At 38.5% G+C, this 15,138-nt stretch overlaps 1 protein-coding gene across 8 annotated transcripts in view; it reads left to right on the top strand.

The window, feature by feature from the left end:
• The window catches only part of FSTL4 (follistatin like 4), a 540,889-nt gene that overhangs the window by 198,149 nt on the left and 327,602 nt on the right, over positions 1-15,138 (top strand). For all 8 annotated transcript variants that reach the window (XM_042850015.2, XM_065555940.1, XM_065555942.1 and 5 more), the window contains one exon: positions 7,326-7,574. In XM_042850015.2, coding sequence (XP_042705949.2) covers positions 7,326-7,574 — 249 coding nt within the window. The remainder of the gene's footprint in view (positions 1-7,325; positions 7,575-15,138) is intronic.

Below are 15,138 nucleotides of genomic sequence, written 5' to 3'. Positions count from 1 at the left end.
ATGGCTTTGGCACTCAAAAGAAATGTAGCTATCTGGAGAGGTGCCAGTGTATAAAGATATAGAAAGAGAGAGTCTGTGTCTGTTTATATGTATGTGAATGTGCATTATAACTGAAACAATTATAGTTTTATCTTTTATGGCTTTTTGAACAATATTTCCGTGTCATCATTTAGATGCAGTATCTTCGCTTTCCGATAGGGCCTCTAGATTAATGTAGTGGATGATAATTTTCTGTCTTTTTCCTCTGAGGCTACTGTATTTCTTTTCTTTGGAATAGTGAGTGAGAAGTGTGTATTTCTCTCCCTAGATAGTGCTTGTGAATAATGCACATGACCTCCAAACCTCCTTATTACCTGAAAGAGTGGGCAGTCCTTGTAGTTATAATAAAACCTGTTAATCTTTTCAATAGAACAGTAGTGCCAAATGTCATGAGCAAACTTAAACTTTAGCAGGTTGCATCATTAGCAAAATAGCTTGAAGCATATGTCCCATTTTCTATATTTTTCTTCCAGGATGAGTCACCATCTTGATAAAAAAAAAAGAAAGAAAGAAATCAGAACAGCAAAGACTAGCAACAGAAATAATGGTTGTGTTGGTAATGATTCAGTCAACACCAAGTAGTTTTTTCTGAGGTGAATTTCCTTTTGCTGCTGCTCCATTTTCATAATAGGCATGCAATGCAAAAAAAGAGATTTCCTTAAAGAGTTATGCAGATTGTTAGTGAATTTTTGCCCATCGCTTTACACTAGTTTTACTGCAACGATAAGACTGGATACACATATTTGTTAGCTGAATAGGAGCCAGTGCTATTTGCATATGTCTGAAATTATATTACTTCAAAGCGTGATTATCCTATGAACATATGTTAAATATGTGCTAGTCAGAGAAGGTGGAAGGTCCCATGCTGTGGTATTTGCAGTTTTACTATCAGCACAAGCGAAATAAATTATGTTAAGTCAAGTGTATGGGGAGTTCCAAGCAACAAATGTATCTACAGTCTGTATTCTTCCCAAAAAATTAATGTCTAATAGAGATGGGAATCATATTTTTGCAGGACTGGATCGTACGTGATTATTGCAGGTAGCAACCAAGATGCACAAAAAAATCTGAACTTGAAACTGCAGTGAAGTAATACATTAACAGTTGATTTACTGCAGGTTTTTTATTTAGTAGAGGTTATATATTTTTTTCCTTTCCCTCCTTTCTCTAGTATATTCTAGTAGTAGAAAACCACTGCAATTAAGGTTGCTTATGTTTTCTCAAATGAATTCTTTCTGGGTGTAAATTTTCCATGCTTAGGCACAGCTCAGTATGTGGATCTTCCACATCTAAATTGTTATCAGATCATTTCTGCTGCGTTGGGCTTCTGTGTGTTTGCTTAAAAAAAGAAAAAAATGATCCACCTCGTCTATATATTCCAATCAGAAATGATGCAGGCACATAATTCAGCAGTGGCCGAATGAATGTTGTTATTCCATGAGATCTAAAGGACAAACCAGGTTGGTTCATAAGAAATTACTGTAGTAGTTTCTGCAGTTCTGAGGATTTGATTTTCATGCAGGTACAATAAAAATACCTTAAAATCATATAACATTTTGCAAACATCACTGAGTTCCTATCACTGCCTATGAAGCAGGAGTATACGATAGTTCCTCTTTTAAATAAGAGAAAACTGAGGACCAGGAAGTATCTAATCTTGATTCTGACAGCGACTTGCTGTGCGATTTGTGGCTTTGTTTCCTGCATTGTAAATTAGGACTAGTTAACAATTTCCAAAAGTGTGTCTATGGATATTAATTAGCCCAGTGTTCATCTCAAAGAATTTGCCATCTTCTTATTTATGCAAACATGATAATTTACGTTTTTGCAATTTACAAGTGCAGAATTGCAGAATTACAATTGGTCAGAAGCCTGATATAATGTATCTATTTTTTTGCTGTGACTTTAACGCTGGGTGTGATGATGATGCCCAGTTTATTATATTGCTCCTTATTCAAGCTAATTTTGAATTGAACTCCTTGGGAGTTTTGCCAAAGTAAGGAATAGGCTTTAGGGATGGGAAAATTATGAAAAGTTGACTGTACTTTGTAATATCTTCAGCAATGTATAAAAGGCAGAAAGGGCCTCGAACTTCATGAATTAATCAGTGATTAGAGGATGCATAGCCTCATAAGTCTGAGGATAGGAATTACATCTTCATTTTGCCTTTAAATTTTTATTTTGAAATAAACAAAACCCTGTTAAGGGACTTGACACAGTTCCTGAACTGCAGCTGTCTGACCAACCACATCTGGGCTTTGTTTTTCAACCAGAATCCCAAAATTCTGACGTTTCCAGCCAAAATTCTGAGGAACAGAATCTTGTCATTGATGGAGACAAATGAAGTTCCGCTTCTCGTCATACTAACTTTAATATAATATAACTACTTAGGCTCTGGCCATGTTTGGTAAATTTAATTAGTGTTGAAAAGTGGCTTGTTTTACAAGATGATCATTTTTTAACCTAGGTAAATGACTTTCTTTATGACTAATAAATTAAACGAATTATATCTTTTTCATGCAGTGCTGTGGGGCTCATAAATACTGCAAGCAGTTAGCTGGTAGTTTCACTTGATTACCTTTTCCATTATTGTGTTTTATAATCCTTGTAGGAGTGGGAAATTCATTCAGCTTTCATAACATGAAAGAAAAATATTGAGGGGAGGTTCATGTTTAATTAGTGAACTACATCCCTGTTTTCATTCTTGTCTCAAAAGCAAGGAAGTTCAGTGTTTTAACCAATGGTGTAGTCCTGAAGGGGCAACTACTGGAATAACTCTGCCAGCATGACCTTGCACACGTCATGCTGTGCAGAGGACACCATTTCGCTTTACCAAATGTCATCCTACATGTAGTGTGACCTTGCATGCGAGGTCATGCTGTATGAAGAATGCCATTTTGAGAACAAAATGGTGTCCTCCATGTGGCAAAAGAGCCAGTATGCCATTCCAGCATTATCTGGCCCTACTACAGCACAGATCTTAGCTGAGAAGCCATGGAAATTCTATGTTTACTTACAATTGAATGCTCTTTGGGTAATTATGAGGTGTGTTCTACATAGCCATCACAAGAGATAGCAAGAGAAGTGGTAGGCAAACATCTGTGAGGAATGGTCTAGAACTAGATAATACTTAGTCCTGCCAAGAGTGTAGGTGACTGGACTAGATGACCTCTCGAGGTCCCTTCCAATCCTATGATTCTGTGATTCTGAGACTTCAGAAAGATTTTACACTGGATGACCAAGGTCAGAAGTTTAATGGGGCACTTTTACATGCCTTAGCTGCTAATTAATTAAGAATGTCTTTTAAAATCCTCCATGTGGCTTCTGGACTGCTCAGTGTATCTTAAGCCTTTATCTTTAAAATCCATGTGCTAAAGGGTCTGAATTGGGATGCATCACACAGTCTGGGGCACTACAGTAGCTTCCCAATGTGGACCCTTCAGTTAGATAATCTTTCAGTTAAGTTAACCGCTAGGAATGGCAAACACACAAATATTAGCATGATGTTAAATTTGCTTTAGTCTTTAGCTGGTATAAATCAATGCAGATCATTGACGTCAATAGCACTATGCCGACTTATACAGTTGAAGTTCTGGTGCATTATTTCCTAAGTGGGGAAATGTCCCAGTGGCATCAGTCATTAACTAAATACTTAATTTGCAGCCATTTACAAAGGTAACCAAAGTAAAATCATGACAGTATCAAGCGCTGCTACACTGAAGGTTGCTTCAGGATTTCCATTTTGCAGCACTTTTTGCAAGGATTTAACTAAATTGTATGTAAAAGTTTTCCCTGTGACCAAACTTTGGCACTCCATTGTAAGGTCTTTGGGGCATGGACCTTGTCTTCCCTTATGTTTCTACACTGCCTACCATAGTCACTCCCTGCTCCCAATTGGGGTCTCTGTATTCTACTATAATGCAAATAAATATTCATGTCCCAATTATAAATAAATACAGGAGAGAAAATATCACAGCTGAAACAAGGACAAGTTTTGTGCCACCAGGACCATTGTTCCAGTGCCACAATTGATGACTTCTGTGAGGATTCCTCTTGTATGACTGAGATCCTCCTACTCATAAAAACATAAGAATGACCTTATTGGGTCAGACCAATGATCCAGTATCCTGTCTTCTGACAGTGGCCAATGTCAGATACTTCAGAGAAAATGAACAAAACAGGCAGTCATCGAGTGATCCATACCCTGTCATCCACTCCCAGCTTCTGGCAAACAGAGGCTAGGCAGAATCAGAGCATGGGATTGTATCCCTGACCATCTTGGCTAATAGCCATTGATAGCCCTATCCTCCATGAAATAATCTAATTGTTGTTTGAACCCTGTTATAGTTTTGGCCTTCACAACATTCCCCGCAATGAGTTCCAAAGGTTGACAGTGTGCTTTTCCTTCCAGAAGGGCAGCATGCAGCTCCCGGCTAGTGTTAGCAACATACTGCAGAATATATGCCAGAGAGCAAAGTAACTAGCTCTGCTTTAAGGCAACAAAGAGTCCTGTGGCACCTTATAGACTAACAGATGTATTGGAGCATAAGCTGTTACATCTGTTAGTCTATAAGATGCCACAGGACTCTTTGTTGCTTTTTACAGATCCAGACTAACACGGCTACCCCTCTGATACTTAGCTCTGCTTTGTGTACTAGTTAGAAATCCGGCCTAGCTGAAGGATAGGTGTGTGTGTGTGTGTGTGTTTAGGGGTGGATAGTTTAAGATTACTAAAATCCCCTCCACAACTCAGCACATCCACACAATCCAGGACAGGTTACAGTCTTAAGCGAGCAACCAGGGTTTGCAGGAACTCAACCTTTTCCATCCTACAAAAGAATGTCCATGACTCTGTGTGGGTGGTCACACTGTAGGATATCTGGGGTCTAAGAAGAAAGCATAGAAACTGATCTAATTTAGTTCTGATTTTTGCAGAAGGAGTGGGAGGTCAATTATCTTACCAGAATAAAAAACAAACAAACAAAACACAAAAAATGTAATCTAAAATAAATATTTTATCTTAAACAGCACCAGCAAATGTTGACATGCATTTCCTAGTGTGCCACATTCTGTTGAACGAGTCAAACTTGCATTATTATAGTTGCTTAACAGGGTTTCTTCACTCAAACATCGAGACCTTTGTTCTGACAAATGTACAATAGATACTGTAATTATAGATGACCTTGACAGTAGGTCATGTAGAGGTCACAATATGTGTATTGCTGTGGATAGTTTGAAGAGATATGCTGAACAATTAGTGAAGTGAATAGAGGATATTCAGATATCCCTCTGAGGGACTGTACTTTTTAAACTGCTCAGAGACACTTTTGACCTTCTAGTTTATTACGGGTCAAGAAAAAGTCAATATTTCTTAGCCTGCCAAGGTGCAGGAATTTTAATGAGTTATTGAGTCAAATAGTTAATCCTCCAATAACAGATTCTTTTCCTTTCGAATTTACAGTGATAAAAACAAAAACTTAACAAGAAGCAAAAATGGGTTTTGTTACATGTGGAAACTTTGACTTGCATTTTGTACAACTATTTTTAACCCCTTGGTGTTTGCAGTGGATCCGGAGGTCTTGCTTTTAACACTGTTGCATTTTCTATCATGTAGCATTGGGAAATCATAAATGGGCAACAAGGGAGATTAATTAAAGCTTGCAGTAAAATGTTGGTGACCAAATTACCTTCATGTTTTAATTATTCTTTCTGCAACATCCCTTTGTAATTCTCAACTTTATGCTTATTACAATTAATGCAGCACAGTGATCTTCTAATTTTCCAAAACTCATAATTGAGTGTAATGCTAGTTATTATTCTTTGTACAGTGGCTTATTTCAAAATACCCTGTCCTCTATAAATTATAGTAATAATAGGTCTGTTGTAAGCCGTTCAGTGCAGAAATTTTAGGTGCAGTCTAGAATTAAATCTCCTAGGATTATAATATCAAACAATAGAAAATTCAAGTAATGTTCAGTTCATCATATTGTGCTAATACCTAAAAACTAGACATTATTTATTGTTATATTTACATAGGGCCGGATGCTGATGGCCTCACTCATATTGGGAAGCGCTTAACTCCATTAGTAATTCCATTGACTCTAATGAGACTCCTTGCAGGGGAGAAATTTCAAAAGCTCTCTGCATTGGCCTAACTTTGCTCCCATTGAATCAATGGGAATTTTATCATTGACTTCACTGGGAGCAGAGTTAGATCAACCTTGAGCACTTTTGAAAATGTCACCCATGTAGGAAGCTGCTAGCCAACCTAGGTAAGGATATCAGTGTGTCTGGCCCATAGTACATGGGGTGCTAAATGGAGGTTTGTATGGTTAGAGTCTGAGTGATTTGTTTATTATGATATTTATTATGATATAAAAATGAAATAAAAGCAATGGATTAACCAATACTTAATAAATATCTGTTGTTTTGTTTCTGTAGAGTGAGTTATTTATTGATATCTATTTAATACGTTTATAAGAGGTCCAGCAATAGGTATCTATCCTGCATATAACTAAGTAATGCAAAATGCAAGAATGAAGTTAAAGAACTAACGAACCCCAATATATGGTACAGCCAATGTGAACGAAAGCATCAGCCACAAAGTTACGCTTGTACATTAACATGATTAATTCCACCCTATACAAAAATGATTAATCTTTGACCCCTGCTACGGGTCAGTCCGACACATTTTTTTCTTTCTTTGTTCAATTGTCATCAGCTCTCAGAGTCTTAATTGTGTCATTGCTAGCCGCTGTGGGTTCTGCCATTGTCAGATGAGAGACACCTGAGTAGACTTCTTTGAATTCAAGAACCGTTAGTTTTACCAGAAAAAGAGATCCGCATCTAGTTTGGTCATTGATGCTTATACAGGTCAATAGACATTGCTTTTTTCAGTGTTTAAATTGGGGAGGAAGGATATAATCCCAACAAAGTCTTAAAATACCACATCAGAACTGCAGAATGAACATAGTGTAGGTATTTAGTCACTGAAGACCATGGTTCAGCAAAGCATATGCTTATGTTTAAGCACATTCTTATGCCCATCACTATTCAGCAAACCACTTAAGCATGCACTTTAATGCATTGCTGAATGGGGGCTGTAGAACTGCTAGCCTATGTATGAAGATACTCTCCATATCACAGTTGCAATATTGTCCATAGGATGCCCATGTATCCTTGGAATCCTTATATCCACTAAGCTTGCAATGTATACACTAAAACAAAAGACCAATTAAATCCCGTTAAGCAAATATAGTTAATGTTTAAACTTTCTACTTTTTCAGTGCTTTATGGGCAAGATGGCCTACATGCATCATGTGAAAAAAAGTACTGTGGCCGGGGCAGTAAGTGTGTTGTTAACAAGGAGACTAATCAGCCTGAATGCAAATGCCTAGAAGACTGCAAACCTAGTTATATGCCAATATGTGGATCTGATGGCAAATTTTATGAAAATCACTGTGAACTCCACCGAGCCTCATGCTTGCAGAGGAAGAAAATCTACATTATCCACAGCAAAGACTGTTTCTTCAAAGGTAGGATATCATTATATATATATATAAAGCTATAGAGTTTCCATTGTCCATCTTACCTCAATCATGATAAATGACTGTGTGCTACATATTATTTCTAAGAGATACATTTTTGAAGGATGATTTATTCCAGCACAACACTTTATGAAGCTGTTAAATCCATGAGCATTGGAATGAAATACCAGAATGAAATCAGACTGGTAAATAATTAACATCATTGTATACGTTGTATGCATTGTAGTCAGTAGGAACTTAATAATTTCCAATGCAATAACATTTTACTATGGCATTTGTTTTGTAAGGCTTTGAACAAGACAAACACCTTAAAAATAGTACACTTTGTTACATAAGGGTTGTTGTGGCAGTCGTAAGTGCTCTGTGAGAGGAACAGAAAGTCATAATTTTCTCGTATAACTGAATGGGGAAACTTACAGTGTATTGGTCCCATGTTATTGGGGCTTTGGCAATGGATTGCACAGTAGGTGAGAATTAGAGGATTTGTGGATGTGCGAGGGATGGTTCGGCAACAATCAAGAAAGAATTGTATTGATGATATTTGGCTATACATCCAGTTAATTATTTTCTATGCCATTTGGATCACTGGTGTTGTGCCAGCAATGAGAGGAAGAAATACTGGGATGAGATGAGAGGGATGGGGGGATATAGTGAGTGTATATATGAGAAATAATAGGCTAAAACTGTCATGACCAAGACTTGACAAGATGGGAGGAATAATTAGCAGGTCAATTTAACTCAAATACACTTGCCCAATAAAAAAATGAAGTATGTCCTAAGGCTAAGGCATCCTGGAGTGAGATGCTCCCACAGACAAAGTCACCCTAGAAATTATAATGCACACACCACTATTCACAAATGTTGCCTGTTCTGACAGTGGCAGAAGCAGTGATGCCAGTCTTGGAACAGCTACATGGCTGAATAAATGTATGTCCCCTGCAGAAAAATCTGACATAGCCAAAATGCAGGTCGTGAACAATTCACTTAAGCAATTAAAATCTGGATTCTACCAGAATTAGTGGTAAGAGTTAAAGTTAACATAAATGGAACTGTCCTCCAGAGGACTCCCCCCACCCCCACTTAGGATTGTCCTTCATCATCTCTGTGATTTCTATTTTTTCTTTCTTCCCAGTTCAATTAGAAGTGACCTTGGTATTGAGCATTGCAGCAGGGAATACACGCGGTGCTCGTGAAAAAAAGTGTTTTTCTTTTCTTTACACTCAGCCAGATTCATTGGCATTCCTTTAGATATCATTGAAGTTTTTGGAAACTGGTTAATTGACAGAGATCAGAGAACCTACCTCTAGATAATTACTGTGAAGAAACAGTTTCTGCAGGATAATTGCTGCAAATGTCTTTCAAATGGTCTATTACATCAAGCTGCGGGTATTCGGGACTTCTAAAAATCAGGACCAGTGTGTCTCAAGTTGGGCATCCAGAAGTTGAGGCACTTGGAACAAGTGGCCACTTCTGAAAATTTTGATTCATGTCTAATACAAGTTAACCTCTGAATTCATTTGGACCAGTTCAAAAGCAAATTATGTGGACTAAGGACCTCATTCTATCTCACACTAGTTTTATACCAGCATGACTCCATTGACTTGAAAGGTGTTACTTTCGATTTACAACAGGGACAGTTCATAATGAGTACCTATAGTACCTCACAATTTCAGCTCTACCTGGAATGTATAACTCTCATTAAGAATTATGGGATAGCATAAAAATTGGGGGAAATTGAATTGAGAGAAATCAGGAATTCTAATAAGATTTTGTAGGCAGACTCCAGTCCTAATGGTTTTGTACCTGCTTACAACAGCTCTGACTTTGGGTCTGTGTATCCAATCAGCTTTGCATTGCTCTAAAATAATTTTAATGGTGTAGTCTCTTCTGTGTTTATTTAAATTTGCTGTACACTCTCTCTTTTGGAAACTGTACTTCTCCACTCCTTAACCTGTGAAATTTTCAAGACAGAAACATTGTGAGAACCAGAATGTAGGAAACAGAATTGCCTTTTCAGACAGAAAGCTACCTACCAACTAGGAAACTGTTGTCAGAGCACAACTATAAATGTCTCTTTTAGAATTTGCCTTCCATATCAGGGATTATATCTAGCCTCCCCAATATCATCATGAGTCATCCAAACAGCATTCCTTGTACAAGGAGAAAGAAAATTAAGTGGACCAAATTCTCTGCTTGTGCAAATTGGCACAACTCCATTCATGTCAATGGATCTATAACAGTTTACATCAGCAAAGACTTAGAGTTGGTGTCAGCAACTAATCTGAGAAAAGAGGGAGCGGTTTAGAGGTATAACTCACACTGCTGCTTACATATATCTGATTCATGAAGGTCAGATGGCATTAGAAAACCCTTTCTACAACTAGTCTTTGCCAAGTTCTCTCTTCTTTTGTTAATTCCTCTGTTACCTTCTATCTGATATGCCTGAATTTTAGGGAGATTATTATATTGGTCATTGCAGCATGATTATCATAAGGATTAGAATGGGTTTAAAGTAAAGATTTAGCTGCTCTGTAATAACTCATACTGTAGATACAGATAACTGAACAATATGGGTATTTCTGTTTCATACATTAGACCCCCATCCTGCAATCAGTTCTGCATTGTTGGACCCATTTTGCCCATGTGGAGCCCCATTGAAGTGAATGAGACTTCACACAGGCACAAAGGATACCCCCACACAGATTCATTTGTAGGATCAAGAGTTTGGATGATAAGCTGTCTGTCAGCTTTCTTTTGCTCCCTGTTTCTACAACAGCTCTCACAATAAGGTCTGACCCTGATCAGCCTTTAAACACGACCATCATTAAATTATAAAGATGTTAAATGAAAGTCTAGTTGCAAACAGGAAATATAAATACTCAACTATTTTGTTCATAACTACAGCCAATTCCTTCCAAACACATGTCCGTTATTATCAATGGGCCGGATCTTGAAGGGAGCTGTGCTCCATGATTTTTAAAGCATATTTTCTTAGGTAATGTACCACAAGGTCACAAATCAAGAGAGCTTGCAGTAGCAGAAGCCATGTGATATAACACAATGTACTGGGAGCGGTCACAGATTATTTCCAATCCAATGTGACATGCCGTACAGACTACTGAATATAAAGTGTATCTGAAAATTACATTTATCAAATGTAGCTCCGGGTACCAGAAGAAAGGTATGAGTGGGGTGTTCCAGATTTCCCAGTGGTAGTTAGGTGGTGTGACAAAGTTCCTCCTCTATCTTGGTGGGTCCTGCGCTTATTGGCGGATTTTCTTGCCTCAGAGATTCACCATGTGGGTTGGGGAACAGCCCAGAGACCTTCCCCTCTGGAAGAACCCACAGTCCAGGTCAATTGGGAGGTTTGGGGGGAACCCAGGCCCACCCTCTACTCTGGGTTCCAGCCCAGGGCCCTGTGGACTGCAGCTGTCTATAGTGTCTCCTGTAACAGCTGCATGACAGCTACAACTCCCTGGGCTACTTCCCCATGGCCTCCTCCAAACACCTTCCTTATTCTCACCACAGGACCATGTGGTGAGACCTTCCTCCTGGTGTCTGATAACACTTGTGCTCCTCAGTCCTACAGCAGCACACCCTCTCAGCTCCTTGCACCTCTTGCTCCCAGCTCCTCACACACACACACACCACAAACTGAAGTGAGCTCCTTTTAAAACCCAGGTGCCCTGATTAGCCTGCCTTAATTGATTCTAGCAGCTTCTTCTTAATTGGCTCCATGTGTCCTAATTAGCCTGCCTGCCTTAACTGGTTCTAGCAGGTTCCTGATTACTCTAGTGCAGCCCCTGCTCTGGTCACTCAGGGAACAGAAAACTACTCATCCGGTAACCAGTATATTTGCCCTCTACTAGACTCCTGTACCTCACTGGTCTGCGTCTGTCACAGTGGTCAAGTATGAGAACAATTCCTTTATCTTTAGATCACTGGACACTTGATATTCAGAAGTATTTGAATGTCTGCAGAACTATTCATCACCCCTTGTTTATTGATAAGTGTTTGTAAGGGTATTTTTGAAAAAAGTTGGATTCAATGGCAGAAATATGTCTATTTTTGGCAATTCTATGACCGTCATTACCATAGTATCTGAATGCCTCATAATATTTAATGTCTTTGCCCTCACAATCCTTCTGTGAGTTAGGGAAGTGCTATTACTCCTGTTTTAGAGAAGGGAAAGAAACTGAGACACAGAGAGACTAAGTGACTTGCTGAGGTCACATAGGAATTCTGTGGCAGAGCAGGGAATTGTACCCTGCCCTAATCACTGGGCCATCCTTCCATCTTTAATGAGGGAGAAATGGCTGCCACGCCCATCTTTCAAATGTGATACATTGTCATTAGATGCTAATTAGCCTCAGAATCAACGTTTAAAAATACTAAGCATGAAAAGGGAGAGTCTTAAGGCACATATACAAGAATAAAATATATGTGGGTCAGTGGAATGCCTTTGTTTTATAAACTTTTTGAATCTGCCTAGGTCTATTTCTATAAATATTGTTGATTCTGTTTTTTTGCAGAAAACAAACCATTCACAAACTACTTTGCGTATACACATTAGTTTATGAAAGCTTCATTTTTATTGATATATCTTTGGAAATACAGGAAACAGGGCAACATGCTGATATCTCATTTTGCCCTAGAAGAGTAATCGAATGTTTCTACTCATGGAGTTTATGCTGATCCTTATTTAATTAAATATAGTACTGGAATGAATTGATCTATGGCATTTTCCCTCAATAACGTATTAGTGGGAGCCAAAGTAATTTACAAGTTACATACTTTGTCCTTGAGATGAATATCCATTCCCTGTGCTCTAGTTCCACATACAACATAGCCAGTTATAAGATAAGAGATATTGTCTTTTCCAGACTGAGTACCAGAGTGGATCTTCACTTTCTAAAAAAGAGCAGGTTCAACAAGTGAGCTAGTGAGCTATTTCCCAAAGTGCTAAACCCTGACAAATTCAGTTGAAGTCAATGCCGCTGCAAGTGCGCAGCAGCTTTGAAAATTAGGCCTTGTACTCTCCCTCCTCATTAGAAAGTTGTTGGAATTTTTTTTTCACACTTGCATATAGTCTGCCCTTTTAAAATTATGTTGTTGAACCAGTTTTGTATTCGTTCTTAATTGTATATACTGTTGAAGAAAATGAGGTCTTATTTCAGTAATCGGTGTCCTTGCAATGGCGGCATTATATCTAATGATACAGTGTCATGCGTGAATGGTTTTCTGAATACACCATGAAATTATGTCAGAAAGGAGTAGTTTTGTGTTTCGGTTTCAATAAACCCTCAAACTTTCAGCAATGGAGCAATGGTTAGAGTCACTCTTCAGCAAATAGGAATTATGTGAAAAAACTCCCACGCCTGGGCAAAAAACAAGACAAGAAAAAAAAATTAATTTTGCAGATATTGGGAAATAAAATACTCCAGTCAAAATGTATAAAGAGCCACTTACCATGTGTCTATTAGAGGAAGGATACTCTTATAGTTAAAACACTGGACTGAGATGCAGAAGACCTGGGTTCTATTCCCAGGTAACCTTGGCAAGGGTATCCCTACCCAGCAATCGGAGGCGTGACTGCAGCATGTTGTTGACTTACCCAAGCTTTGATCTAGCTAGCTTGAGCACCAATAGTAAGTGAAGCTGTGACAGTGCAGGCTTCAGCATGGGCTAGCTGGGTAATTACCCAGGGTTCCAGGCGGGCTTGTACAGCCTGCATTGAAACCCATGCTGCCATGGCTTCACCGCTGGGCTAGCTAGATTAAAACTAGTTGTGGTATGTCTCCACAAAAAGCAATCAAACCAGTGATTGCTGTGCAGACATACCTAATAGCAGGGAAGCTGCAGCATCATGGGCTAGTCATTCGAGTACATACATACTCAGGGTCCTGGGTGGGTTTGTATAGGCTGTGCTGTTGCCCATTCTGCTGTGGCTTCCCTTGGACTAGCTAGATCACAGCTAGCGTGAGTATGTCTACATGTGCTGCAGTCACACCTCTGATTGCAATGCAGTCACACCCCTAATCCCTCTATGCTTTGGTTTTCTATCTGTAAACCAGGAATAATAATGCTTCCATTAATCCACCCTTTATCTGTCTTATCTGTTTGGCCTGTACGATTTTTGGAGCATGGACTGTCTCTTAATGTGTGTTTCCACAGCACCTAGCACAATAATATTCAGCATGATCACCTTGATCGATCGCTCCTTCAGCCCTCATATAGATTGCGCCGGTCTACGATCACAATAATATTAATAATAATAACTATTAGGCTGATAAATGTATATACTGGAATAATAGATGTAGCTGTTTGCACTGCTACGTCTCGGTGGTTGGAGAACAGAGCCTGAAAGTGCAAACTGGTCTGTTTGAACTAGAGATGAAGTTTATCTCAGTCAGTCTGCAAGGACTCTCTATTTGTTTTCTATAATCAACATAAGTAGATACTTTAATTATTTGAGTAATATTATGTTGACGAGAGGACTTCTTCAAGGTGCTTTTCCCTGTTGGCTTCTTCAATTAAGATTAAAATCCCCAAGTAGCAGTATCTGGATAACACTATAGATTGAATCCTTATGGTCTGCCAGTTTATCCAATTATCTAAATGTCAGACTTGATGGCCTTTACACATAACTACAGATCAACCACATTTCAATGTCTGAGCAAGGTCTACACTTACTAAAAGATAACAAAGATAGTGTCTACGATGTTGGTTTCTTCGTTTTGTTTATTTTTATTTTGCTTTTTAAAAAATTTGTTTCTGTTCTTGATCTGTGACGTGCTCAGATGTGCTGCTTTTAGGGATAGCATTGGATAAGGACAGATTGATTGATTCATATTACATCATTGGCTGTTTATTCTGTACTATTATAGTTACTAGGATGATGAATGCAAAACTGGGATGGAATCTGGACAATGGGAAAATAAAGGATATTTAACGTCCTAAGCTAACTCTGCCTTCATCCCAGCATTTTTTCTTACTACCAGTCTCTATGAAAGCCTGTGCCGTTCTCATTGGGTCATTTTATTTCTTATGCAAAGCAGTTAGTTTCCTAGGCAGAGATTTCTCTCATAACTTATATTTATGCCTTTTTTTTTTCCGGTGAAAAAATTAAAGGATACCCCACTTCTTTCTAGGGAATAAGGGTTTGATGGCTTTCCACTAAGCCTTCATGGAGAAGAATTAATCATCCCGGGAGGCATTCATGTCAGGAAATCCATGGAAGATGATTTAAGATTAATCCTAGTGAATTTATATTTTGTTTCCCTTTTTCCCAGTATTGGCTCCTGAGTCCCAGTATCACAACATTTAATAGCACCAGCAGATGGCAGTTAAGTTAGTACTTAAGTAGTTTCAGTCCACTGTAGGTGGACCAAATTATCTGACAGTAATCTGGTTGGTTGGCAAACAGACTTGCTCAATGAGTGGAGAGCGTGGACAACCAGTAAATTATATCAGTAAAAATGTTCAGGATACATCAAAATTTTGTTTTTGTAAGACCTTACCATAAGGCATCATGGAGTACGTTATATGCAAT

This window comes from Chrysemys picta, chromosome 8 (assembly GCF_011386835.1).
Source record: "Chrysemys picta bellii isolate R12L10 chromosome 8, ASM1138683v2, whole genome shotgun sequence".
NCBI classification, from domain to species: domain Eukaryota; kingdom Metazoa; phylum Chordata; order Testudines; family Emydidae; genus Chrysemys; species Chrysemys picta.
This window is presented reverse-complemented; position numbering and strand designations above follow the sequence as displayed.